The sequence below is a fragment of the Takifugu flavidus genome, chromosome 11 (genome assembly GCF_003711565.1).
Source record: "Takifugu flavidus isolate HTHZ2018 chromosome 11, ASM371156v2, whole genome shotgun sequence".
Taxonomy (NCBI): domain Eukaryota; kingdom Metazoa; phylum Chordata; class Actinopteri; order Tetraodontiformes; family Tetraodontidae; genus Takifugu; species Takifugu flavidus.
Genome location: NC_079530.1, coordinates 9,329,249 through 9,350,899, shown reverse-complemented (window position 1 = coordinate 9,350,899; position 21,651 = coordinate 9,329,249). Strand labels below are relative to the sequence as shown.

The 21,651-nt window shown below is 45.7% G+C and overlaps 3 protein-coding genes across 3 annotated transcripts; 2 read left to right on the top strand and 1 right to left on the bottom strand.

Annotated features, from left to right (window-relative positions):
* Positions 1 to 667: 667 nt before the first annotated feature.
* elovl6l (ELOVL family member 6, elongation of long chain fatty acids like) lies at positions 668 to 3,531 on the top strand. Its single transcript, XM_057047470.1, has 4 exons — positions 668 to 866; positions 1,660 to 1,791; positions 2,400 to 2,551; positions 2,659 to 3,531. The coding sequence occupies exons 1-4, from the start codon at positions 784 to 786 to the stop codon at positions 3,084 to 3,086; spliced, it is 795 nt and encodes a 264-aa protein (XP_056903450.1). The 5' UTR covers positions 668 to 783; the 3' UTR covers positions 3,087 to 3,531.
* On the bottom strand, positions 3,532 to 6,614 carry aifm2 (apoptosis inducing factor mitochondria associated 2). The gene is made up of 9 exons (XM_057047468.1): positions 6,371 to 6,614; positions 5,873 to 6,045; positions 5,505 to 5,620; positions 5,315 to 5,434; positions 5,154 to 5,246; positions 4,910 to 5,018; positions 4,680 to 4,832; positions 4,174 to 4,374; positions 3,532 to 4,050 (listed from the first exon to the last, which is right to left on the bottom strand). The coding sequence occupies exons 2-9, from the start codon at positions 6,042 to 6,044 to the stop codon at positions 3,893 to 3,895; spliced, it is 1,122 nt and encodes a 373-aa protein (XP_056903448.1). The 5' UTR covers position 6,045; positions 6,371 to 6,614; the 3' UTR covers positions 3,532 to 3,892.
* A 706-nt stretch (positions 6,615 to 7,320) lies between these two features.
* ninl (ninein-like) lies at positions 7,321 to 21,443 on the top strand. Its single transcript, XM_057047450.1, has 31 exons — positions 7,321 to 7,463; positions 8,446 to 8,654; positions 8,733 to 8,829; positions 8,926 to 9,125; positions 10,040 to 10,085; positions 10,207 to 10,301; positions 10,394 to 10,528; positions 11,116 to 11,292; positions 11,557 to 11,693; positions 11,879 to 12,019; positions 12,629 to 12,803; positions 13,132 to 13,242; positions 13,537 to 13,623; positions 14,165 to 14,321; positions 14,714 to 14,782; positions 15,011 to 15,135; positions 15,253 to 15,333; positions 15,468 to 15,595; positions 15,673 to 15,810; positions 15,995 to 17,221; positions 17,911 to 18,015; positions 18,163 to 18,232; positions 18,301 to 18,468; positions 18,539 to 18,655; positions 18,752 to 18,865; positions 19,105 to 19,251; positions 19,327 to 19,473; positions 19,545 to 19,637; positions 19,708 to 19,866; positions 20,265 to 20,378; positions 20,458 to 21,443. Exons 2-31 carry the CDS (start codon positions 8,466 to 8,468, stop codon positions 20,647 to 20,649), a joined length of 4,941 nt encoding a protein of 1,646 aa, XP_056903430.1. The 5' UTR covers positions 7,321 to 7,463; positions 8,446 to 8,465; the 3' UTR covers positions 20,650 to 21,443.
* Positions 21,444 to 21,651: the final 208 nt, after the last annotated feature.

Below are 21,651 nucleotides of genomic sequence, written 5' to 3'. Positions count from 1 at the left end.
AGAAGGACCTTCAGTATCACTGGATGAACTCTGACCAGCAGAGTCAAGCTGGCTGGAACAAAGCTGGCTTTAGTCTTTCAGGTCTCCACGTGTTATTTCTATATTTCTATTCATTACTCTCTCTCTCTCTCTCTCTTTCTCTCTCTCTCTCTCCCTCTGTTTAACCTCTGACTCCTTCAGTTAGACCTAAATCAGAGATTAGAGCTACACACCATAAAAATTACCTGCCTGATAAATTTGCACGTATGTGTGTTACTCTCCTCTTTCTACTCTCTTTCTCCACCTCCTCATCCCTCCTTCCCTGCTTTACCCCCTGTCCAGCACCAGGCTGCCCACCTCCACCCCAACAGAGTCAATCAGGATTGTAACAGCTACTGTATAAATAAAGATTAATCGAATTATTTACCATTTTTAAAAAAACTCAGCTTTTTGTGTTTTATTGTACACATGAAAGGACATTTATAGGAGAAAAAGTCAATAAAACTCAGATAGTTATAGTCAATAGTCGAATTAAAGCGATCCATTATTTATGTTGAAACTTAAAGGACAAGTTATTGGTTTATTCTGAGCAAAGAGTTCCCTTTTTAAAGCAGCCTAAATGTTTCTTCACGTCTCAAACGCAGCAAACGACGCCCGAAACAGGTGTGTTCTAAGCCCCGCCCACAACAGTGATAAATGGGAAGGGACGCAGGTGGGAAGCAGTCAGAAACGCGTTTGTCCTCGCTGCTTTAGCACGTCCAGAGGTATTGTCCCCTTTTAGGCTGTATTGAAGTTAAGATCGCGATGAATGAGTCGCAGCTTTCAGAGTTCAGCTTCGAGCGGCGCTTTGACGACAGAAGAGCGATGGAGTGGATGCAGAATAACTGGTGAGAACCCGATTCCAGACTGTTGTCATGTTTGATGGGGGGTCAGCAGCAAACTCTGAAGGTTTCACTCGAAATGTTTGCAGATGAATGTGAAAGGAAAAGATTCCAGGGTGATTAAACCCGGTTTTGTTGTTATTTTTCAGAAACCTGCAGCTAAGCGATACGTCTTATTTAAATCGAATAAGACCAAATAATTAACCTGTATTTGTCTTTTACTGAACAAAACCCTGAAAAGACTGTTGGTATACAGAAGTTGTCCAGTGTGTTTCCTCAGAAGCAAATCTTGAACTCGTTAAGGGGACTAAACGATCTTTAGTTTCTAGAGAGGCAGATTTCTTTGGTGTTTCATGAATGTCACTGGAATCTCTGGAATCTGGTCTTTCCTGTTGCTTCCGGCTGCAGTGATGATGAAATCCCGAAACCGTGTTATGAGAACAATATTGTTATAAAGCAAACGAAACATTGTCTGTAATTAGAAATTATATTTCAAAAAGGAGAAAACTGTCCACAACTAAAAGATGGTATAATTCAGTTTTCCAACACTTTGAGGTCTAAACTTCTGAATCACAGCTTTACAGTGTCCTTTGTTGTCGCTAGGCAACATGGTGAAACTTCAGCCAGTGACCACTGTGAAAGGCTGCCTGTGACCATCAATTTTAAACAGCCTTTCTAAATTTGAAATGAAAGCCCCATCTGCATTAGCTGATCTTTATTAGGCCCCTCCCAGGGGTCCAAAAGTGAAAAATGTAACATTCTTTGTACGTGCTTTAACATCATTTTTTTCCTCTCGCAGGAGTAAATCTTTTCTGTTTAGCGCTCTGTACGCCATGCTCGTGTTTGGAGGTCAGCATTACATGAAGCTACGACCCAAATTGAACTTGCGGTTGCCGCTCATCCTCTGGTCGCTTAGTCTCGCCATCTTCAGGTAAGGAGGAGCAATCAAGCGTCATGCTTGATTATTTTATGAAAAGCATAAGAATATTACCACATGCTCGGGTTTCACTAAGATGCTAACAGCAACAAAAACCGGTACCAGATGAGCTCATCTTTAGTTTCACAGGTCCACCCCAACCAGTTTGTTTAGAGGCCAAACTGTCTCCTAGCAACAAGCGATTCCATGTGAGAAACATGACAGAACATGCAGGTGTGACATAACGTCTAAACAAACCAAGAAGAGTGACGTGTTTAATCTTCAAATTTACCCGAAATAAACACAAAGACTGCAGGAGTTTGGGTTACAGGTGGTCACATGACCCCTACCTGAGCGCTTTAGATGCCGAGTCATGATCTGACGGCACCACTTTGTTCTCCAGCTGAATCAGCAGAACGGTGGGTCTGGGTTTAGGTTTGACCTGATGCACGGAGGCCTTTAGGGACAAATAAAAGGTTATGCCATCACACTGGTGATGCCTTCAGGTGTTCTCTTAAAATTCTGCAAAAATAGGAACTTTTGTGAACTCTGCGCCTGCAGTACTTTCAGCGGTCAAACGGTGCTGATGTCCTCTCTTTTCTTCTTCTGTGGTTCTATGGTAGCATTGTCGGAGCGGTCCGGACCAGCACCTACATGATTCACATCCTGAGCATCAGCGGTTTCAGGAGATCCATCTGTGACCAGAGCTTCTATTACGGACCCATCAGCAAGTTCTGGGCATACGCCTTTGTCCTCAGCAAAGCGCCTGAACTGGGTGAGTGTTTGGTTTTCTGATGCAGAGTGTTTGAACGCAGCCTGTGTAAGAGGAGTCCAGGATCTTCTTACAGTGATACCGGTAAAACCCTGGGTTCTGTCTTGTAGGTGACACGGCCTTCGTGGTTCTCAGGAAGCAGAAGCTGCTCTTCCTGCACTGGTACCACCACATCACCGTGCTGCTCTACTCCTGGTACTCCTACAAGGACATGGTGGCCGGCGGCGGCTGGTTCATGACCATGAACTATACCGTACACGCACTCATGTACAGTTACTACGCCGCACGCGCCGCCGGAATGCGCGTGCCACGGCCCTTTGCTGTGCTCATCACGAGCGCTCAGATTGCACAGATGACCATGGGGGTGGCGGTGAGCGCGATGGTGTACCGCTGGATGCAGCACGGCGGCGACTGTCCGTCTCGCCTGGACAACATCGCCTGCGCAGCGCTCATGTACGTCAGCTACCTCCTGCTTTTCTGCAACTTCTTCTACCACACTTATCTGCAGCGCCACGCCAAAACCACCAAGACGGTGTGAAGAGGGGCATGATGGGAGGTTTGAGTGAAGCTGCTGATGCGTTTGATGACTGAAGACTAGCAGGAAGTTTCAGTTTCAAATGTTACTGAGGAACGGGAGCCCCCTCCTGCCAGTGTGATGCCCCGGCCTCGTCTTTAGTTTTCTAAATGTTATTTATTTTGAATTGATTTGATGAATGACGGCAGCTTATTTGCAGCCTGAAAACTCACATTTCACTGAATGTTAAAACTTTATCGTCACTGACGTTCACGGGGTGCATCTTTGTGCACGAGGTGTCTTTATGTACAGATTTTATTTATTGTAATGTTTAACAGCTGTGAAGGACATGATATCTGTATGAACATGCTGGTCCCCTTTTATGGTTCTGCTTCTGATAAGGGATGATTTAAAAACAAACTTGAATGTTTTTTTATAAAAGTAAAATAAAGAAGTTGAACAGTGCAAATACATTTGGTCTGAATTTATTTAATCCATGAAGGCAGAATTCAAAGTTCTGATGAAAGATGGTGAGAACAATTGGTTCTGACAGCTGAAAATGTTTCTCATTCACATAAGTCAGAAAATTACATCTGTTTAAATATTCAGGATAGTTCCATATTTAAAATGGCTCATTACTGTAATATAGGGTTGTGGATCAGCATTGTAATGCCAAAAATATAAATATCTACTACCTGAGGATCTTATAGCAAGAAAAGCTTGAACAAGCGTTTTCAATTTAAGACATTAGCAGCAGAATAGCAACATTTCATTGAAGTATAAACTGCAAAAGAAGAAAAGGCTAAACGAGTAGAGGAAGGATGGTGCATTCAGGGTGTTGGTTGTTTCTGCTTCATCTCCCTCCAGCTCTTCCATAGCAGCAGGTCACGACTCTTAAGCAACGCCACCAAGCACCGTGGCAGCTGGAAACCATTAACCTGACCCACGCCGTCGTCTCTGCCCATCGCCAGCAGCATGGTCACGTTGCCTAGCAACCGAGATGATGAACATAGGTGATCTCTGGGCAGAGCCCAACATTAACCGGACAGTTGGTTCAAGCCAACATAAATATGTTTAAGTCATAATTCCATTTGCAGCATTGCGCGTGTACCTGTCCGGTATGCTGTCAGCCGTTTCCCATTCACACTGTTGGCGATGTTGCCAACGGCGATGCCGGCATGCAGCTCTGCATTATACGCCGTCTTGGCTTCGTTGACGTTATTGCAGTCGCCGATGGCGAAGACGTTGGAGAATCCTTCGACCTGCAGGTGTTCGTTGACCTTCAGCGCTCCGCTATTGGTCATGTGATCAGCTGTAGAGACAAATGTATGGACGTAATTACCCAGAATACACTGCTGCTCAGCATGATTATCCAGGATGTGCAGTTTATTCCCTCAGAATTTAGTCCTCATGGTGTCGCAATAGACAGCATCAGAGGATCAAGAGTTTATAGCCAAACACATACATTTATTTTAATTAAATGTGGGCATTTATTAATGGGAAATTATGAAATATTGACATTTAGTGGTCATTTTCCTCTCTGCGTGTTTGTGTGTATCAGACACTGGATGTGGGTGTGTTATGAATGTGCGCACGTCTGTGGGTGTGTGTACTGACAGAAACTAGACTTGTAGGCTGAACTGTTGACTCTCAGGCCGGTGCAGCAGATGATCAGGTCTGTCTTGATCCGTTCTCCTTTGTCCGTCACCACCTCCATGTTCTTCGTGGTGGCGTTCAGTTTCAGCTCCGACAGATTGGACACTTTGTGTCCTGAGATGTACAGAGGGTCCAGTAAACGTGGACGGAACCAGAAGTCGCGTGGACAGAACTTGCCTGTGTGTTCTCACCGAGCAGAACCTCGACTCCTTTCTCAAGCAGAACCTCTTTGGCTTGATAGCGAACGATTGGCAACAGATCCGGGTCTGCTAGCTGCATTCTGGAGTGGACCAGAACCACCTGGACAACTTCTGATCCTCAGTAATTTTCAAATGTTACACAACAGCAGAATCCAGCCTTGACCTGCCTATGATGTCATAGGTCACCAGACTGACACACACCCTGACATCAGAGGTTACCATAGTCACGCCCCACCTTTTTGTCTGGATATTCAGTCCTGATTTCAGCAGCCATTTCCACTCCAGTTGACCCGCCTCCAATCACCAGAACTGAGTCTGCAGCCTGGACCTGAACACACACACGTTGTTGTTGGGAATGATTCTGGTTCTCAACAGGGCTCGGTTCTGTTGTCGTACCTGCCCGACAAAGTCCTCGTACGACTGCACGGCGCTCTGGTGAGACGCCACCGTGATGAACCTCCCTGGGAAAGTGCCATCAGTCCCAGTACACAGGATTAGGTGGGTGAACTGGATCTCCTGCAGCACAGACAACACCATAAATCCACAGACATGGATCAGAACCAGGCAGATGTCTCAACCAGCTCACCCGTCCTCCCTCCAGGACCACAGCCTGTCTCCCGGTGTCGATTCGCTCCACTCGTCCCTGAACAAAGCTGTCCCCAAACGTGTTGGCGTACGGGATAAACGTCCTCTTAGCGAAACCTGTCAAAGTGTTAAATGGTCAGGGGTCAAAGTCTGACTGATAACAAGAATATTAATGGCACCGATTTTACCCTCAGCAAAAATGTCACTGTGACTCAGCATTAAAAACCTTTAGATATAGAAATATAAAGCAAATCTACAAATACAATACAAAACACGTTTAAAATGTAAATGTTAAAAAAAACACAAGAGAAGTTTCATAAAAACAAGGCAAATATAACCAATTAGGGATCTCAACATTCAAGATGTTACCGGGCTGAAGAGACGCTCGGAGAGCAGCAACATTATGATGAAAAGAGTCCCTCAGGTCGATCAGAGTGAAGGCCAAACCTCGGGATTGGAGCCGGAGAGCCGCAGCTATGCCCCCGAAGCCTCCGCCCACGACCACCACATGGACATCAGCGGTGGAGACCTGACCCCCCATACTGTGAACCAGTAAACCAGTAAAAGATGCTGTTACGATGAATGCAGACGAGACCTACTCCATCACACACCAGGAAATGTGTCTTTTTAGTCACAGGGCTGATGCTCTGGGGTGGATATAGTGACAGAAAATGTTACGCAAAAAAGACTATTTACGTAAACGCTCTTCAAACAATCAATGGATCCTTTCATCTCAATCAGGAGTCCAGATGTGATCATCATCGCATGATTGACCCGCAGTGGGTCGATTATTTTCCGGATCATCAAGATGATTCGACTAAAGTATTTGTGAAATACTTGTTAGTACTCTCTGATCGCAGTACTCACCTTCTACAACTTCAAGGTTGCGGAAAAGCTGTAAAAGAAAGAAGGCAAAAGTTTTCTTTTTTCCCTGGCTTCGTGCTTCTACAGGCAGCTCCACGTGACCGGAAGTAAGTTCGCCCTTTACGGCCGTAGCTTCCGACGTGTGTAGATGATGGATCACAGCATGAACGTTGCCTGTACAGTAGATAATTGTGTGCATGTATGAAATCGCCGCTGTCTTTTCGACACCATTCCATGACGCTATGGCGCAAAGGTTGTGTCCGGTGCGTTCAGGTACTGTGGGAAATATTAACTATCCCACCATAACTACAGAAGACATTGCTCCAAATTTTAGAGTTTTCATTAAATAGGATGCTGAGTCGATTTGTGATTCGTGATTAAATGCCGGTTCATATTTTTAAAGATGTACACTGCAAAGATGTAATATTGGAGACAGGTGTGATGCTTGAGGTATTTTAAGTGAGAAAGGAAGAAGTAAAAGAAAGAAAAAGTACATAAATAAGTATGTCATTTCTGCAGTGCTCGAATGTGGTTCGTCTGAGGGATTATGATGATATAAGCGACAGCATCCTATGATTGAAATTATTACTACTTGGATCACTCAAAATTAAACAGAAGAGAAATGGTCCTGGAATCTACAATTGAGGAATTGTAGTGTTCTCACGTAAAATTAAAATATTTATGTAGGTTCGCCGCCTCATGGAGGTTGACTTGAGACTGTAGCGTCAATGTTTTTACGATCTTTTTTTTTAAGAAAGTTGTTTGAGTTGAGACATTTTGTGTTTACGTCGTTAGCCCGTTCTTCGTAAAATTACTAAGTCTATATCGTTCCTCTTTTACCCTTGATATTAAAAAAATAAACAGTCGTGAGGGATGTTTGGTTTTATTGTGATATAACACCGGGAAGGCTTTTATAGTGAAAGAGATCAGCGGAAGTGATTCTGTGTGTTTCCGGTAGCTTCACGAGGCTGATGCTCCGTTACCCTGTTTCTTTCATGTCGGTTTAACGGCAGGATATGCGGAGCTGCGGGGAAACATCCATGGAGGAACCGTAACGTTCTCCCTAAAGGAGCCGCAGGAGGAGCCGGAGGAGGAGGTGAACTTTTACCGCGGTCAAAAAAAGTTAACTAAAGTTACTAAACCGTGAATATTCCCTTTAGGCTATCGTTACTGGACAAACTAAACCCCCAGTGCACGCGCCTTCTTCACCTTTGATGGGTTTGTTGTCTATGATTGTGCGTGTTTTGCGTTTTTCCTCCTTAAACTGCTGAGTCTTTGTTCTCTTGCGGCTCCGTTCCCATGGTGAAGCTTCATCACCTCGCGAGAACCTGAAGTTGTAGCGAGGTACAGTGTAACGAGCTACAGTGTAACGAGCTACAGTGTAACGAGGTACAGTGTAACGAGCTACAGTGTAACGAGCTACAGTGTAACGAGCTACAGTGTAACGAGGCAGAGTCTGCAGTACTGGAGTTTACTGTAACTGCAGAACTGACTTGTGAATGTTTTCATTTAACCTAAATTTGAATGGTTGTAATATTGTTATTTTAGTCCAACAGCACTTCACTGTAGTCAGAAGCTACTTCAGAGGTTACACGAGATATCGATCACATAATTAATCTGAAGTCAAGATCATTCAACATACAGTTTAAACACACAATTTAATTTCTTCTAAAGAGGCGCTTGTCTGCATTTGCGGATAAACTTCTGCAAACAAGTGTGGTGAATATATTTTAAAAGTATAGAGATCTGAGAACAGAGTAAGTAGTAGTAAGTAATCATTAATAGAGGCAGGTCATTAATTTTGTTTTAACAGCAGCTGTTTTGGCAAAACTGTCACATTTCTTCTGTCAATCATTTAATGGGGACATTCCAAAAACACATAGAGAATCACACAGTGATGACTGAATTATTGATTAGTAAAAGTGATTTGATAAATCAAAGAATCAGTAACCACCAAACAATATTTCAACAATGCTCCATGTGCCAGGCATGTTTAAATGTTTGCAGTGGGTTTACGGTGTGTTAATGAAACATGTGTCAGTTTAGAGGTTCTGTCACTTTCTGCACTGCATCTGCAGGTGATGCAGCGTCATGCTTCATGATGATGGAGGACGATGACCACGGCGACTACATCTCCCAGCTGAGGGCGGAGTTTGACAGCTGCGACTCATCAGCCTCGGGGTTCCTGGACAGGGATGAGCTGACGGCGCTGTGCCAGAAGCTGCACCTGGAATCTCACCTGCAGCCGCTGCTGGACACTCTGCTGAGACGTGGCGCCTGTGGCAGGGTAGACGTGCATGCAGCTCGTACCAGCACGCAGTAACGGTACCCATGTTTTCATCACTGAGCTGTGTTTGGTCTTCAGGTGAACTTTGAAGAGTTTAAAGATGGATTTGTGGCTGTCCTGTCTCGCTCTTTGGACCTCAGCACGTCGGAGGATGACAGCAGCTACCTGGAGCCAGGTAACCTCAAATTTCCACCAGACCGTCCACAAAAATGTTGGTGCATCTGTTGTTGCTCAGGATCATGGGTGACCCCCCAAAAAAACCTGTTCTCAGTCATTCCTGAAGAGGTGAAGCCAAAGTTTGTGAAGGGAAAGAAGCGTTATGGACGGCGCTCCCGCCCCGACAAGCCGGAGAGCGCTTTGTCCCAGGGATCTGAGGACTTTGGACCACCTGGGGTAGAATCTTCAGACCTCTCCCCATCAGGCATCCGCAGAGCTAAACTCAGACGCTCCACATCACTGGAGAGCATTGAGGTCAGATATCGTCCTTTCCTTCCTTTTAAAGTCGCAGGAAGATAATCTGTGGCAGATAGGGGGCGATATTTCACCCTTTCTATTGTATATTGGACTCACTATTGCTTCCCCAGGAAACATTTGATATTACAACACAATGTAACAAGTCTGTCCTCAAACCTTCTCTAGCTCGGTGCTGGGCCGGGTCTCTGCAGAACCACGCAGAATTAAAGTGGTTTCAGTTGTGTCACTGGTTTTATCAAAACACTCAGTTCAAATGTCCAGCAGAACCATCGGGTCCAGTTTCATGTCTGAGGTGACCTCAGTCCTGCTGGTTGTGACGTGTGAGTACCTGAGGGAGGTGGAGCAGCGGCGGGCGTGGGGGGGATTTGACAGAGGCCTGTGTTTTGAAGAGGTTTTGAGGTTTGTGGGCGTTTTTCAGGAAGTGGTATTTTCAGGAATGTCTGCTGGCAGAAACGGGGAGCTGCTCTGGATCTGCTTTGTTTGAATACGGACGAAGGTTTAACCTCCTCAGATTCATCACGCTTAATGTGAACCATCTGTGAAAAAAAGCTCAGTCCAGCAGGCAAAAGTCACGCTACTAACTGGTAAAGCAAAACATTTTCATGGAACTCATTTCCATGACAACCAGAGGTTAATACCGCAGCACCCTCTCTCACTCTGTGGCTGTCTCTCGTCCAGAAATATCTGGAATTACTTCACATTGTCAAAATGTATTCTGTTACATAAAGAGCTTAACCACGCACGCATGCATGCGCATACACACATGGACACACAGACACACACGCACAAAATGTTCACCCTGGCTGAAGTAATGAATGCTCAGAAATTCCTTCTGATCACTGGTTTGTTAGCATTGCAAAACACACACACACACACACACACAGACTGAATGTTTCACATTGTCTCTGCAGAGTCTGAAGTCTGATGTGGAGCCAGCCAATCAGGAGAAGTCAGATGGTACGTTCTTCTGTTTCACACACACAGACACACAGTGGTGTTCCTTGAGAAAACACTCAATATGTATTATTTCTCTTATCCGTCATGCAGCAAGTTTTAGATCCAAGTTTGTGTGTTGCAGGCCCTCGGCTGGAGGAGGATGCAGAGCTGAGAGGAAATGGAGGAGGCGTGAAAATGGTTAATGATGACCTTGATCTGGAACCGGTCAATGCAAAGGTGAGACCCGCTGCACACAAAAGACCAACATTGTTAGATTATTTAGGGGTTCACGATAATATTACAAGAACAATTCATACAAATTTCCTCAGGAACTGCTCCAGAAGCTGGACTCTGATCTGGACACAAGCATGAGCAAAAGGGACTTCCACATTATGAGAGACTCCCACCCCTTATCCAGCTCCACTCCTTCACGATCTCTTGACCAGAAGAGGGGGCCACATAGGGTCAGATCCACATTTAACATAATGCACCTTCATGCTGAATGAATTCCCTGTGACTGATGAAGTCATTGCTCACATTAAGTATTTCAATTAATTCAAATGTCCCAAACTGTGTGTAATGTTGTTTATAACATAAATCCACGTGAATCATGTTGTTTAATTTTAGCTCTGAATTTTTAGATTCAACTGCAGTTGAATTTACAGGAAGTCCCTGAATGTGTCACAGGTGTCTCTACTGCAGCTGGCAGCCATCAGGCTCATCAGCTGTTAGCAGGTGCTAGCTGATAGCAGCTAGCTCACGTAATATCATGTACTGCACAGGTCTGATCTCAAGCTACAGGCTGTTAACATGGGTCACCTCAGACAGAAAAAAATACTCCAGCCATACTCCCTGCTTGACTCAGGTGACGTTTTTATCCAGTTGCTAATGAAAGCCTGAACTTGTGTCCGTGAGATTTCTGTTCCCACACGGCTGTAAGTGAGCATAGGTTAATCCAGATTAAAGTTTCCAGCGTGACCTACCAACAACACCAGTCTGTTAGAGCTCTGACAGTCAATACAATGCTCTGACTCTGCTTTTGTCCATGAAGTCTCAGGAAGTCTTGGAAGAGTGCTCGGGTCGCTCCACCACACCATCTCTGCTGATGGCCACGGTGGGTCAGAGGGTCTTGAGTCGGCTGGACGATGGGACAGGATGCTGCAGCCCCGAGCAGGTCGTGACTCTCTGGACTGAGGAGGGCATCAGGAGCAGCCGAGAGATCCTGCAGGTTAGCGCAGCTCATGGGTGACGCTTATGGCAGCCACTCGTGCAAACCCAGATTTTTATTGAGTGTTTGTGTGTGGACTACTAAACATAGATCCAGATTTTCATATAATCTGGGTCAAACATCACTTGTTTAATTTGTTACTGTATTGATTTTAGATTGTTTTACTTTTTTCCATTTTCAAGTGCCAGTTCCATCCTTTCTACAGTCATATGAATTTAAAAATATATTTATCTTTGTCTCTTCTTTTTTTAACTCATTGTTCAGACTCTGGACTTCTCTCTAGATGATCGTCTCAGCCTGGTCGACCTCACTCTGGCGCTGGACAATGAGCTGCTGGTCAGTGGAAATGGAATCCACCAGGCGGCACTCATCTCCTACAAGAATGAGATCCAGCACCTGCAGTAAATAGATTCTCTCTGTCTGTCTGCGGCTACAGCTAAGTGTTGTTTGGTTTGATGATTGATTTGGTTTGGCCCTTAACGGTTAGTTGAAGACCCCTGACTGCCTGGATTTTCCAACCCAGGTCAGATCTCATCCAACCGCTGGTGGCGTTTATAAAGATACACTGTGTGTGTGTGTGTGTCAGGGTACTGGCAGAGCAGGCCTCCAGGGAGAGGGACAAAGTGAAGGCAGATCTGGATCACGCCGATCAGAGGAACCTGCAGCTGGTCAGCGAGGTGGACGATCGCCACGCCAGCATGGAGAACCTCAACCAGAGCCGGATTCGGTCAGACTCTCATGTTCATGTTTATACATACATAAAACAACCCCATTGCAGTCAAAGTGGTACAGATTGGAGGGTGATGCTAGCAAGCCCACACCTTGTGAATCTGTGGGTGGTGCTTTTACATCCAGCTTTAAGTATAATGTCTTATCCTGTCTTATCAACATGGAGTCATTGGTGTTTCTGCAGAGATAACACAGTGACGTATACTTATATGTTTATGTATACTTATTATAAGTGAATGTGGAAGTTGCCTGGAAAAATCATTGTGATAAAAAAATACAATAAGTTATGTTAATTGATTGAATTGGTATCCATCTATTTTTACAACAGCTCACCCTTTCTTACACTCGGGTCACATGATTACATAGTATCTTGTTTCCTTTCAAAAGTTTAAACAAAACGATAACAAAAATCTTATCAATATAAACCATCAGGAGCAGGTGAGTATTGCTTATCACATCAGGTCGGTCAAATCTCTGTCTTGCCTCCCTCGTGAGAACTCCGTTGATGGTTTTGGTCCTCTGTAATGCAGATATTGATCTATAAGCCCCTCCCCCACTACTTATACAAAGGTGGGACTGTGGTTGACGTGTGCTCTGTGATTGGCAGGGACCTGGAACAGGAGTTCCGTGATAGGCTGACAGCTGTGCGCAGTCAGGTGGAGCAAGAAAGCGACATCCTGCTGCTGCAGGTGGAGCGGGAACGCGGTGCCCTGCAGGAGGAGCTGCGGCTTCTCCGGGCACAGGAAGCAGCGCTACAGGAGGAGCTCCATGCAACTGCACAGGTGAGCTCACCTTCATGGCTCTCTGTACCACTTCCTGTGCCTCTTTCTAAATACTTGAAATTCTATACTCTTGATTCAGTATCTGAGTTGATCCCAATAACCAGAGGTGTCTTAAATGACCTCACTTCCTGTAGGAAGTGGACAGGAACAGGATATGGCTAAAATCAAGTAATCTGTAATGAATTAAATAGGACAAATTTTATTGAAACAAGACCTGAGGATCAAACGTTGATGTGTTCTTCAGTGAGACCTTGGAAACAGGAGCTGTTTTGTAAGATTTGATATCCTGATGAGTTTGGGTGAACATGTGTGAACCTTTTACGATCAGGAGAACGTGGGTTTGGAGCAGGAGCTGCAGGTGGTGAAGCTGCAGCTGACAGATGCTCAGAATTCTGTCAGCAGACTTCAGAATGACCTGGACCAGCTGCTCAATGACAAGGTATTATTATTATTATTATTATTATTATATTATTATTATTATTATTATTATTATTATTATTATTGTGGTTCCAGCTTCCTAATATTCCTGGGGGGGAAGGGGCATACTATACTATACTATAAACCAGTGTAACGCACACACCTATCACACACACACACACACACACCACAGGTGTCAGGTGGTTTCCTGTATTATTGATGACAGTTTCCACTCTGACTTCATTTTCCTCTCTGACTGAAAGACTGCTTTTGACCTCTCGTCAATATGAAGGCTAATGCTGCCTTTGTTCAACAGTTTGGCAATTTGGACTCTGCCGGGTGTGGACTGAGTCTTGATGAACGATTTGCTGACCTCATCAAAGAATATGAGCAGCAGTGCCGAGTAAGTGTTGTTTGTGTGTGCGTGAGCTAGTTATTTTAGACCAGGCATATCCAAACCCAGTCCTTGAGGGCCACAATCCAGCCAGGTTTCCTATCCCACTGATTGCATTTTCAGCCTGGTAGGACAGAAAACCCAGCTGGATTGTGGCCCTCAAGGACCACAATCCTGACTTTGTTCTCAGGCGTAATATGCTAAATTGGTAAATGCTGAGAGGCTGTGAAGAGTTGTACCGGTAATTTCTGTTTTGTGTGTGCGTTTGAACGCCTCGTATGGCTTCAACAGAAAATCAAGGTGAGAAACGTTTTGCTGTTTGAGGTGGGACACAAGTATCTGAACAGAGTTCTTTAATGCAAAGAAATTTTGTTCAAATTTGCTCACATCAGTGCATGTGTGAATAAGAAATAATGTTCTATTATATTCTATTCAATTCTATCTGTTGGGACTGATGTATTGTGGGTGGGTAAGATAAGGAATGGACAGAAAAGCTGTTACCTGAGGAGGAGGGACAGGAATGAGGAGGAGTGTTGTTGGATGTGTTCAGGAGCTGCGGGACAGAAATGATGAACTGAGCTCGGAGTTGGAGCTGCTGACGAGTCAGAGGAGCAACAGAAAATCCAGGCGAGCCTCTGGAGGGGATGCTGCTGCTGTTCTGAACTGGACTCAACCAGCACTGTCTGCGAGCATCGAGTCAGACTCTGGTAAACATCAGCACCGTGTCTGTGTGTGTGTCTGTTGAGCAACCAGTCAGGATAAATCACAGAAAGACCATTCTTTGGCCCTGGTTGCCTTCTCCACGGTGACCTCCAGTGAGTCTGGAGTCAGGTCCAGATTCAGGCCTAGTGATCCTTTTTGTGTGATCAGCCATAATTTCCAACAGGGAAACAGTTGCATTATGCAGTTTTGGAAGAATCTGAAAACAATTTTAAAAGAGTAGGTAGCAAGAAACTCCAGAAGGTCGTTCCTGTTGAACAGGTCTGATCTGCTCCGCTGGAATGGACACACCCACCCACCCCAAATGAAAACACACCCACACCCACACACACCTTCACCATTAAACGCATCATGTCTCATAGCTATTCTTGTTTTTCAGATTTGTCGGATGTGAAACGCACATCATCTCCTCAGATCAAGAAGAAACTGCAGCTAGATGATAAAGAAGGTGAGACGCACATATACATACAAGTAAGAAGGAGTTTACCTCATACTCACCAGTGGAACACCTATGAAGTTCATGAATTGTAGGTGGAAGAATGGTTGTGGAAGGCGTTTCAACAGAATACCCACCTATTACACCCACTCTGCCAGCAGCGCCTTCTGATGGTCATTTAGGAACTGCATGTACATGTAAACAGAAACGATGGCGGACTGAGACCTTTTTGCTCTGCAGCCGTCTGCCCCCTGGACGACATTTCTGGACCGGCTGTCAGCATCCAGACTGAAATGGCTCTGGAGCAGCTGAAGCAGAAACATGACCAGGAGCTGCAGCAGCTGCGTATCCAGCTGGAGACGCAGGTAAAACACCTGCAGTAGTACAGAGGGCATGGTGGAATGTTGAATGCAAATGTAAAAATCTCATAATCTCCCTATTCCAGGTGAACTATTAAAAATCTCTTAATCTCCCTATTCCAGGTGAACTATTATGAGCGCAGTTTGGAGCAGATGCGTCAGAGCATGGAGCTTGAACGCAAAGACATCTGTCAGACCTTCAAGGTAAAAACTCTTGCTTCAGCCACACGTATCATATAATAAAATTACTTTGGTAAAACTGGTGTTTGAATGCAACATGATAAAGAACTTTGAGGTCTAAAGTTGCAAGTAATGGTGAGCAATGTAGCATTTCTCAGCTGGAGATCAGTGAGCTGGAGGAGCAGAAACTGCAGGTAGAGCAGGAGGTGAAGCAGTTGCAGGAGGCGCTTGGCAAACTGCAGCTTCAGCATGGAGGAGGAGGCTGGAACAGTGAGCAGGAGCGCAAGTAAGCGCCACAAAAACCAGTGAACATTCACTTATGCAGTTCTTTTCTGACGCTAGGTGATGTTGCTGTTTTCGCAGAATGCAGCGGGAACGTGCAGAGATGGAGCAGAACTTTGCCAGAGAGATCGGTAACCTGGTCCAGAGGCTGAGCTCTGAGAAGGACCAGCTGGAGGCGGAGCTTAAGCTCAAGATGGACCAGGAAGTGTCCCTGCTGAGGTAGGTGGTGGTGTAAGAGAAAAGGGGGGGGCAAGAAGTTGGGAGAAATTGTTCCATGAGAGATAATCATTTTCAGCATTTCCTCAGAGTAAAAGATGCAGGTGTGGATAGGACAGGATGCTCATGGGTAAGAGGAAGTGTCAGGTGGTTTATGACACGATAAGTAGTCATGCCCACTGAACAGGGAGAAGGCGGAGCAGCAGCGCTCTCACTTGGAGCTGCAGCAGGCTGACAGCCAGCGACGCCTCCTCCACCAGCTTCACTGTGAACGCCAACGGATGCAGGAGCCAAGGGTATTATGGGAGATTGAGCTCGCTCAGTCGGAGCAGGAGAAGAAGAGAGTGGTGGAGCAACATGAGGAGGCCAACCAGACCTCCAACCTGCAGATCAGCCAATCAGAGAAGAATGTAGAGGCGCTCAGGGTGCGTTGTGGTCGGGTGGAGGAAGAACTGAAAGAGTCCCGCGCTCGGGCCTCTGAACTGGAAGCTCGACTGCTTGAGGCTTGTGCTCAGTTAGAGGAGAGCATCGCCTTTATAGAGGAGAAGAGCTTAGAGGAGGAGGAGCTACAGCTTCTGAAGGGTAGAGAACAGGACCTCTTACAGCAGGTGTATCGGCTGAGAGCAGAGCTGGAGAACATGCACACCAACAGCTGCAGCCTCTCTGACTTTGTCGTACAACACACTGCCTCCTCCCTGGAGGAGGAGCTGGAGGCTTTGCAGAAGACCATCAGGAGCAGAGCCAGTGAGCTTGACTCTCTGAAGGCGGACCGTGACAGACTGATCCAGGACCTGAAGGATCAGGCCATGGCTGTGGACACCCTGCAGTTGCAGTTGGACCAGATCTCTGAGGAGCTGGACCAGATGAGAACTGCTCACAGTACTGTGGAGAAGACACTGGAGGAGGAACAGGCCAGGAGCTTAAAGCTACAGGGAGGCCTGGAAGAGGAAAAAGAGGAGGTGGGTCACCTGAGACAGGAAAAACAGACCTATGCAGGGCTGGTTGACCAGCTCTCCACCCAGATCGTAGAGATGGAGGAGGAGATCTGCACACTCCGAGAACACCTGAGGGAGGTCAGCTGCCAACTCAACCAGACCTCAAACCTGGTACTGGACCTCAGGACACAGCTTAATGCCAAAACCAGTGAGGCGGATTGGCTCCGCACCTCCTCTGAGTCACTCCTCAGGGAGGTTCAGCAGCTGAGTGACCAGCTGGAGGTAAAGAGTGGAGATCTGGGCAGGGCCAAAAAGCAAGTCCTTCACCTGGAGCAGGTCCTGTTGGACTCCAAAAACCATCTGCGTTTGGCAGAGGATAACTTTGAGCAGGAGAAGCAGAGGATGACCCGGCAGCTGGTGGAGATGGAGGGTCTTGTCCTGGCCCTGGAGGAGGTGGTGGACCCAACCAGTCCACACAGGTTTGTGGAGCATGAGACTACCGGAGCATGACAGAACCAAATCCTGGTCCCAGTGCCTGGTCCAGATGATGATTAACCCCCATCTTCTGCCACAATTGAAACCATGAGATAATCTGGAAACACCCACAATGCATTGCTGCAAACTAACCTGCTTTAACCCCTCACCTGACTGCTAACCCAGCGACCACTGCATGACCTCACTGAATGACACCATCCTGTGACTTGTTCTCATTTGTCCAGAATTTAGATTTAGGCTAATATTTGATACAGAAATTAATACTTCCAGTAAATGCAACACAATGTTAAACATTTAAAGTAAGAAACTGTGATTGTGTGTTGATTTATCCTTACTCAGATTGGTTTTCCTCCTTTAATGCTCGTACCTTCTCTGAATTTATTTTATTGCCTTTTCTATTTTATATTAAGTTTTCTTTATTTACTGGACATTTCATTTGATGGAGATTTTTTGTAAAAATTAAATTTACAATAATAACTTGTATTAACTCTGCAGAATCAAAGAATTAAGAAAATATTTTACATTTTAAGAGTTTTCTCCATTTGTAATGTCATCCGTGTAAAAACAAAACCAGGTTTTGAAGCAAACTGAGGTAGTTCTTAGAAAACCCTTAAATGGGAGCTTCTGAAGAATTCCTGTGCCAAACTGTGGTCTGATCTGTTTTGATCTTCAGGACTCGTCTGGAGGAGGTCCGGTCAGAGAACGGAGCTCTTCAGGAGCGGCTAAGGGTCATGCAGCAGGAAGTCCAAAGCATGGAGGATGATGCTGCCAAGAAGAGGTGAGGAAGGGGGATTTCAGTGATGTCACACCCACATTTTGGAATGATGTCATTGCTGTTGCACATTAAAACGCTGTCAGATGTTGAGCTAAGTCTGCTGTAAATTTGACCTATAGTTTGGTTATAAAACCATTTCCTGTCTGTCAGGAGGAAACTGGAAGAGCTGGAAAGAACCAATGAAAGGAGCCGAGTCGAAGAAGAGCGGCTACATGAGGAGGTTTGTCGTTGCCGAGTCACTGAGTTGGTGAGCCGCTGGATGCCGAGTCACTGAACCGCTCTCTGTAGAACTCCAGGTATCGGGAGGAGGTTCTGGATCTGAGCAATAGAAACCTGCAGCTCAGCAAAGACAATGCGGAGTTGAGTGCCCGTCTCCGTGGGGACCAAGAGTCGGTCCGGTTGCTTCAGGAGCGCCTTGTTACGGTCGCCAGGGAACAGGAGGAGGAGGGCGCTGCTGTGAGTGGACATGTTTGTTCTGTTTTACGAGGTTATGATGTCGCTCTGAATGTCGTTGCCATGGTCGCAGGTGCGGCGCCTGCAGGACGCGGCGCTACAGCAAGAACGAGAGAAGCTGCAGCAGCATGTGGCGTGGACACAGGAGAAGCAGCTGATGGAGAAGGAACTCGGTTTGCACAGGGAGAAGGTGCGTCACGCCACCAAATGTGCCATCGTGGCTGTTGCCGCTCTGGAATCTGCTACACGTCTCTCACTCTGCCCACGTACCGCTGTTCTGTTGCAGCTGGTTCATGTGTCGGCGCTGGAGGCGGAGATTAGTAGCATGACTCTGAAACTGCAGTGGTCGGAAGATGACAAGACGCGACTGCTGAGAGAAACTGAGGAGCAGAGCAACAAGGTCACGAGTTAAAATTCCCCTTCAAGGCTCATTTATGTTGTAGTTTGTGGGGACAACGGTGTCACACCAGGTCCCACCTGCCTGTCAGAGCTTTCCTGGTGTTTTACCACTGGTCTCGCTTGTTACTGGTAACTGCAGTGCTCAACACTGCCCCCGGCTTAGTGGGTGGTATTGCAGCAGGTCTGGAAAGACGTTCCACCACTGCGGCTCACTTGTCATGTGACCTGTGTCTTGGTCAGGTGGTAGAGCTGCACCAATCGCTGCTCTCTCTGGAGACGGACTCGGAGCTCCTTCGCTCTCAGCTCCAAGCTGTCAATCAGGAGAAACTCAGCCAAGCGCAGGAAGTTACGGAGCTACGGAGGAGACTGCACGATGCTGAGGACAAGGTAGGATAGAAGTATCATAGGTTACTGGTTGGCCCATGAGACACAGGCTGAGGAGGGTTCTGTTTGTTCTGACAGGAAAGGGAACTCCACACCAGCATAAGGAAGCTGATGAGGGAAAAGGAGGAGCACCATCAGGCTCTAGTAGAGCAGGAGGACCAGATCTCCTCTCTGCATAAGGAGTCACACAAACTGCTGGACCAGAACCAGCAGCTTCAGAGCCAAGTACTCAAACTGCTCAAACTGGACTAATCTCTGCTCACAAACTGGTTTAAATAATCTTTTCGAATCCTCAGCTATCAGAGATGCAGGTCCAAAGTCTTGAGGTCCAGAGCCTGAAGACCAGACTGAAGGAGCTGGAAATGGCGCTGACCCAGGCTGAGGAGCAGGTAAGGAGTTGACCTGAGACGGCGTGTCACGAGATATCCATGTCCAATTATATTGTCTTGTCACCTGCAGCAGAGTCTGGTCCAGGTGCTACAGCAAAGGGGAGAAGACGGAGGAAAAATGGAGGAGCTGCAAACTCGTCTCTTGGAGGAGCAGAGGAGGACTCAGCAGCTGGAGGAGACTCTGAGGCGTCGTGTCCAGCAGAGCAGCTCCCAGATAAACATGAAGCAGGTAAATTACCTTTTTTATTCAGTTGAACTTCTGCAAACGCCAGAGTATTTTCAGACTTCTGTACAAAAGGCCACATCGGAATTTTGCTAAAAATGTCTGATGTATGCTAACGCATGCTAGCATTTATTAGCATAATGCCAAAGAGAATCTACAGAGAAAAAGGTGCCATCAAACCTAAACATTTAATAAATCTGTTATGGTGCAGGATCATATTTAAAACAAATTTATGTCATAAAGCTAATATTAAAAGTATAAGGCCCATGATAGGTGTACGCTCTAGGTCCAAAATTCTATTAATCTTTATATTTATTAGATATAAACCTTAAATGAGCTACAGGACTCTCATTGGCATCCACCAGCAGATTCACAGGTGTGATGTCAGAGTTCTTTGTGTTCAGGATCAGTATGAGAAGGCGCTGATGGGCCTGCAGCAGAGGGTGCAGGAGCTGGAGACCAGGCTGAAAGGGGTCCAGATGGTCCTGCAGGAGAAGGTCCAGCTGCTCAAAGAGCAGGTCAGTTCTCCCTCAGCTGGCCTGACCACACGATGTCGGCAGCATTGCATTTCACACTTCCTGTTTCTCTGGTCTTCAGCTGGTGAAGAACACCAAGTCGAGCAGCCTGTTGAAGGAGCTCCACGCGGAAAATGCTCAGTTGATGACGGCACTGCAGATCACAGAGCAGCGGCAGAAGAATGCAGAGAAGAAGAACTTTGTACTGGAGGGAAAGGTCGGCGCCCTCAACAAGCTGCTGAGGGACGTTGTTCACGTCGCGCTCGCCACGTGAACACCACCACTGTTGCCTACTTTAGCACAAGGACTGGGATGGAGCTGAGCCATCAGCCTAGCACCACCAAAGCTCAGAAAGTGCTGAGTCATGCTCAACATTTCCTGAAGCAGATTTTCAAAACATTAGAGGACCAAACTGCCAAATAAAATAATCAATGTATCCACAGATTAATTTACAAATGATTTTTATGGTGCTTTTTTTTATTGCATACTTTTGCTTTTTCCACTATACATTTTGTATTTCATTCTACATTTTAATTATTTTTAGTTTAAGAAAAACATTCAAAATGCCATTTTTTCTTAATTAAAAGGGAATTAAATTGATTTTTTTTCCCCCTGTCATTTAATTGTGGTGCATGTGGTGTTCTTTGGCAGTTTGGGTCTTCCATAAACAATTTTACTCAAAACTCCTCACTACCTTTTTATAAAATCTAATTATCAAGCAGATTTCCTGAGGAAGTTGCTTCTGCTCAGCCAGTCACAGCAGTGAAACTGCAGCCTGACAACTGTCTCTAATTCACATCACTGTTGTCTTAAGGAGCAGCCAAGAGTTTATGGTCGAGGCCGCCGCAGCTGGACAGATGTGTCAAAAACAGTATTTTTACATTTGTACAATTTATTTTTATGTCAATGTGAGATGTATATTTTTATGAAGTTTTGTCCTTGTCAAGTTTTACATTTTTCCTGAGACTTCCTGTTCTTGTCAGCTGATTGTCAGGTAAAATGGACCAAAGCTCATCTGTGTCACATCATTGTAACATCAATCCACATTAAATTATGTTTTTATCTGTATCCATGTAGCTCTGGTTTATTTAGAAGTAAATATTCCCAGCACTAACGGATTTAAAAGGGTTATCGCCTCTACTGAGGCAGTTATGTGACAGCGGGTGTTTGTTTACCTGTCAATAACTCAAACTTGATTTTACGGATTTTGGTTCCAGATTCTAGAAGGACTTTGACCTACGACCGTCCAATTGGCTTTGATCATAAAGTACAGCTA